We start from the raw sequence: 6,000 nt of genomic DNA, 5'->3' as shown, positions 1-6,000 counted from the left end.
AGATATTTATGAATACATGCATAGTCCAAACTGTAATCCAATAATTTTGCTGGTTGTGCTGATTCAGATCGTAGATTCTATAAAATTTTCAGCTCAATCATCCAAATAGATCCTAAGTAGATAGAAAGTTCCAGCAATGAACAACCTCTAAGTAACTACTAACTTCATTCAAGTATCTTGCATTATTCCGCTCAAACAAAAAAAAAAAGCATCTTGCATTACAGTCTATATCCATCATTTATGAAGATACATAACCTCCAACCTCAAGATGGAGCTGTAAATAATCTCGATACAAAACAAACAAAGAAGTAACAACTACAAGAAAAAAATATCATTAACCAAATAAAATATTGGAATATAAATTAAGATTAAATTTCCTGATAGTTGCTACAGCTGAGAATTTATTGTCCAAGCAGTGAAAAAGGAGGCGCAGCATACCATGGAAGCAGTCGCAGCACAAAATTTTCTGCAACTGATTTCTTTTTCATTAATTATTAAAGTTGTGTCATGTAGTGAACATTCCTATCAGTAGCCCATCAACTTTGCAGGAAAAGAGATGTAAGGCGAGGCCTATAAAAGCTCAAACTCCATTAAAATGATTTAGCTCCTTTAATTGCATTTGTGCAACTTTCAGCTGTACTTGTCCATTCACTCAGGATTGAATTCACTTCCACTGGCAGCTCATCATGTGGGCAATGACCTGAAAGAACATCAACAGCATGAACAATGAATAAGGTGACAGGGAGCAAATATGATGCAATAAACATAGGACTCATGCATCCCTGCCAAGAACCATGAATATATATCTTGACCTCCAATGATTTTTCAGCTTTTTAAAGTCATATTTCAGTGTAGCACATCAGATGGGCGATCAACCATCTGCACCGGATCAAATGCATAACATGTACAAGAACTAAACAATAATAGCATTATATTTTACATCAGAAAGCCTGAATCAGTTACCTGCATCCAGTTCACTGACTGTGACCCTGATGCAATGCTCCCTGAGCATGGACAAGAATAACTTGGATTTGGAGAGTGGATCTTTCATACCCTGGTTTATCAAGAAAAAAAATTAGCTTTAGATGAAGCAATCATCATTAGCTGATCAATTGATCAACTGTGAGCTTCACTAAATTAAATCTTAGTAATGCACTTACTTGTACGACTAAGATTTTTCCACCAAAGGAGTCAAATAAATAATTTAGGGGAATTGACAGATCAAAATTTAATATACTCTCCAGAATTATAGGTACACCAGGATCGTATGACTGAGATACTTGTCAAGGAAGGTGTACAATATAACAGAATCACATATTTGACAAGTGCATATAATGCACTCCTAAGATTGAGAAAATTAAGCTCTTATGCTTTGTGTAGAATCTCTAATTCTGTATTATCACAAAATTATCAAAGAAAATAAGTGCATGGTTGGGTCTCTCTACACATGGTATGCTATGGTACTACAGTCAACAACATCCATCTCAACCAAAGAAAACACAAAAAGTACTCCATGACCAACAAGCCAGATTACATAAAGAAGATTTTGCAGAAAAGAATCCATTTGATTATTGAATTTACAGAAAAGAACCATTTTTTTTTTTTCTGAGGGAACAGCTAGATTTTGAATTTTACTGGACCATTATACCCCATCCTTTTTTATTACTTATAGGTATGGTTTTAAGTGTACATCAACTTGTATAACTGGTGCATCCACTAACAATTGTTTGCATTGACTAAAATAAACATGGGCCTTCATCCAAGGGCAGAGGCATGATGGTCCTGTAAAGTCCAAAATGGATTATATCTGTGAAATAAAGGGAACCCTTTGTTCAAATGTGAAAATAAAGTGAATTTTTTATTTTTCAAAAACCTTTCAATAGTTCCGGTTGGACCTTCCATTCTTTCTCCAACATAACCATGCTTCATATGCACAAAAATAAATTCATTTAGCATCACAGCATGGAGGAAATTTTCTTAAAAATGGATTTCCATTCCACAGTCTAGTTTTGAGATTGCAATAATGAAAATATGGAATTGATCTCTGTTAAAAGAAATGGACTAAATAAACTTTTGTCCAAATTCAGACAATAAAATAAGGCCATGTTTTCATACTTAGGAGGGCCTATTCTATAACAAAAACTAGTAGAAGCATGTAGCTGCAATCCATTTAAAGCTTATCCAAAAACCATTACCAACGTTACATGCATGGAGGTCATACTATTTTGTGTATGTAGTGTTTTACATTGTATCTTACTATCTTACTATGGGTTGTACCTGGTATTCTCACCATGACAGTAACTATGACCTTTTACATTTGTATGTTTTGACTATTTACAAAAGCCTCCACCAAGGTTCATGCTATAGCTTGTGTTACCTGGGCACTTGCATCCAGCTCAAAAAATTTGTCTCTGATACATACTGAGTCAGACACACTCAGACACCAAGATAGCGAGTTGAGTATTCAAATGATTTTTTGTGGCCTTAGATTGATCCAGAGTTGGAATATTCAAATGATAAATTAGACCCATCATGATGATGTTAAAAGTGGGCTATTGCTCTTTTTAGAGGATTTAGGTGCCAAGAAACTAATGTCACGTTTGTTTATATCCTTAAACTAATTTGCGAGTTTGCATGAGAAATATGCATACTGAAAGAGTTCAACAAATCATATTTTCTATCTTTTCATTTATCCTCATTTTAAATAAATATAATTTTTCATTTATAATATTTTTAAAAAATATATTTCAATTAACAATATTATTTTTCCTACATGTCTCCCAATGTCCTTTCCTTATCATACTGTGTTGGACAATTAGATGTGTCGGAATCCAACTTTCACATCCATGTGCATGCACCATAGGCTATGAAATCTAACCTTACCTCTCAAGTGAATTTAATCCTAAGCCCTTTGTGACATCATCCATGGATCATTGAGTAAATTGGGCAAGTCATCCGCATATCCAAATGGTTAGATGTGACAAGCATTTCCAAAACTCTACACCCAATATATAGTTAGCGGTTGTCATAAAAATCAAATAATTTGGCTGTAGACAGTCATAGGTGTGATACTACATCATCAAGAAATTACTTGTGGGGCTTAATTACATGCATTAAAAACATCTCAAATTAATAGGTGGATCACCAAGTAGAGGAATTTCTTTTGGAGAATTCTCCTGCCAACAAAGAATCCTAGTTTCATAAGTTTCTAGTGATTTTTCTTCATCCAATTACTTTCATGCTCAAGATGGAGATGTAGGTTTTCTTTCCACCTCTCTTATCCTATCTTTTTCTTGGATACGTTTTCATCTTTTGGGATGACCCATCTCACATACTGGCCTTTCATGCACAATCTATCCAAGATCAACCATGTTTTGCTAAAATCCAATATAACTTTGGCAGCCACTCCTTAGCCTCTCAAAACTCCTTTTTTGATTTCATGCTTTTCCTTCATTTGGCTGGGAACATTCCCTTTCCAGCTGACTGCTCTGCATTTCCAATTCTTTCACTTTTTGCAAGCTTTTCTTTTCCATAGTCAGATCTTCAATGGTTTCAAATTTCTACAATCTTGGCAACCAAGATTGTCATATAGCAGCTAGAGTAATTCAGTACAGTTTCTTCCTCCTAACAAGAAACTCTTGGTGTAACTATCGTTGCTCGAGCTTGAAGCTGCAATTTTCACGATTTGAGCATCTTGCACATATTGTGCTTCTGGATGGAGACAATTTCATGACTACCAGTGGCTGGCTATTTTAGTTTCTATCGCGGATTTAAGTATGGTTTGTACTAGTCTATATGTTAACCTAAGGAGTGATCTTGATGATTACACAACATTGGAGTATAAAAGGAAATTAATATCTTTGAAGCTTAGTTGAGAATGTTTTTGTAGGAAGCTAACACTTTTGGTAAACTTTGAAGTCACTTAGGATGATTTGGGACCTTAAAAATCAAGTTTGGAGATATATTTATTGAAAAAAGCCAACTTGAGAAAGGTGAGTTTACTCTTGCTTCAAACGAGTCGACTCTGGTACACAGGATTGGCATGCTCTGCGAGTTGACTCTTGGAACCTGCAAGTCGACTATCTTGTAAGAACAGAGAATTAATTTCTAGCACACCTTGCAACCGACTCATAGACTATGTAAGTCGACTCTTGGCCTTCATGAGTCAACTCTCGAGGTCTGCAACTTGACTTTTGAGCTTCTGACAGTCATAACAAACTGCTCAGCAGAAGTTACAAAACGTCCAGAATTTGTTAACAAAATTCTATACCAGCCCGAACCAATCGGTACATCCTATATCGAGCCAGACCGATAGGGAACCAGGACGGTTTGGTCGAAGAAAATAGTACACCAAAGGAGGGAGAGGGAAAGAGAAGAAAAAAAGAAAGAAAAACAGAGGAAAGGGAGGGAGAGCAAACACCATTGGAGTCCGACGGTAGCCCGCAGCGGCCGTCGGAGGGTCGCGGAAGCCTCCACAGCTCAACTGTCGCCCGATAGGACTTCTAAACGAATGAAAAAGAGAGAGAGGGGGAGCAATATACCGGAGGGAGGTGCAGCTGGCAAAGGGGCCGTCGGATTTTGTTGGATGGCCGCCATAGCCATCGAGCGGTGAAAACCACGCCGGCAGAGCTGTGGCCATGGAACAGGGGCGACAGTCCCTGTTCCTTCATCACATTTTTTTGGTGACAAATAGTGAAGCCAGCAATGGATTTGCTGCTTCATTTAGCCGGCAAACCCATTGCTGGCTTCACTTTTTGAATTTTCTTTTTAAAAAATCAAAAATAATGAAGTCGGCAATGGATTTAGTGAAGTCGGTAAATCAATTACTGGCTTTAAGTGAAATCGGCAAACCCATTGTTGGCTTCACATTTTTTCAGATTTTTAAAAAAAATATCCATAAAATAAGGGCATCGCCCTTGTTTCACGCCCGTGGAGCCGCACGAGTGGAGTGCACTGTCCGATGGCCATGATGGTTAGCCGGAGGCTATCCGACAACCTCTCCGATGGCTTCCCCTCCTTTTCTTTCTTCCCCCCTCTCTATTTCTTTCTCTGTCTTTTCCTCCTGGTTTGCTTCTTTTGCCTATGTCGGTTTGCGCCGATCTGATCCGGTATGGATCCATACCGACCCGTATCGCCAGTCGACTGGCATGGATTTCGATATCGAGTTCGCGAACCTTGTTTACAATGGCTAGATTCAATCTCCAACGGGTAAAAATGGCTAGTTTTCAATTCAAACAACATTAAAAGGCTAGAGAATTGTTTGAAAATGAAAGAGAACCCAAGTGAACAGTAAAGAAAGCCTATCTAAAGAAAAAGAAGCTTGTTCTCAGCTTTGAGTGCATTCAAGAGTGTTCATCAGCTCCACATTAGAAAGATCTTGATTTTGCGAAGGCAATCAAGCAGAGAAGTCTATGCATTAAGAGCAAAGCATCCAAGCATTCTTCAAGCAAGCATCAATGACTTCCATCAACTCACTAAGGAGCTTTTTCTATTATAAAATTCTTATTTTGTGAAATTTATTGTAACAAGTTTTAGAGGGTCAGAAACTTGGGGAAAGGCTTAATCCAAGCCTGAAAATTAGATTGTGAGCTTAGGGAGAGACTTGTAAAAATTATGGTTGGTGATCTCGAAAATCAACTAGATTTGATTGTGAGTCCGACTAAAACAATCGCACTGCAATCAGAGGATTATAGTAAAAATTCTCAAATGTAGCTTGAGGAGTGAACATAGATGCTTGGAGTATACCGAACCACTATAAAAATCTTTTTATTTGTGTGTGCGCCTACTTGTCTCTGATTGCATTCCTTTACTAACTTGCATTCACTGCATCTCACTTAATTTATTTGAAAAACCTGGACATATTGGTTTTAATTTTTGAAAACCCAATCCACCTCCCTTTTTGGGTTGTCTAGCTAGGCAACACTATACCAATCATAATGCATCATATTGGTAAGGTACCAAATACACATACACTACCACTATCGATTTGTGCCAACCTTG

At 37.4% G+C, this 6,000-nt stretch overlaps 1 protein-coding gene across 4 annotated transcripts in view; it reads right to left on the bottom strand.

The window, feature by feature from the left end:
- Window positions 1–331: 331 nt before the first annotated feature.
- Window positions 332–6,000, bottom strand: part of LOC105034519 (uncharacterized) — a 115,378-nt gene continuing 109,709 nt past the window's right edge. For 3 of the 4 annotated variants that reach the window (XM_073249778.1, XM_073249777.1, XM_010909718.3), the window contains 3 exons: window positions 1,161–1,271; window positions 964–1,054; window positions 332–700 (listed from right to left, as the gene is read on the bottom strand). In XM_073249778.1, the coding sequence (XP_073105879.1) occupies window positions 591–700; window positions 964–1,054; window positions 1,161–1,271 (312 nt within the window). In that variant the 3' untranslated portion in view covers window positions 332–590. Of the gene's footprint in view, window positions 701–963; window positions 1,055–1,160; window positions 1,272–6,000 lie in introns of those variants that run through there. The other variant, XR_012137382.1, reaches the window with a different exon arrangement.

The sequence above is a fragment of the Elaeis guineensis genome, chromosome 16, assembly GCF_000442705.2.
Source record: "Elaeis guineensis isolate ETL-2024a chromosome 16, EG11, whole genome shotgun sequence".
Lineage (NCBI taxonomy): Eukaryota > Viridiplantae > Streptophyta > Magnoliopsida > Arecales > Arecaceae > Elaeis > Elaeis guineensis.
This window is presented reverse-complemented; position numbering and strand designations above follow the sequence as displayed.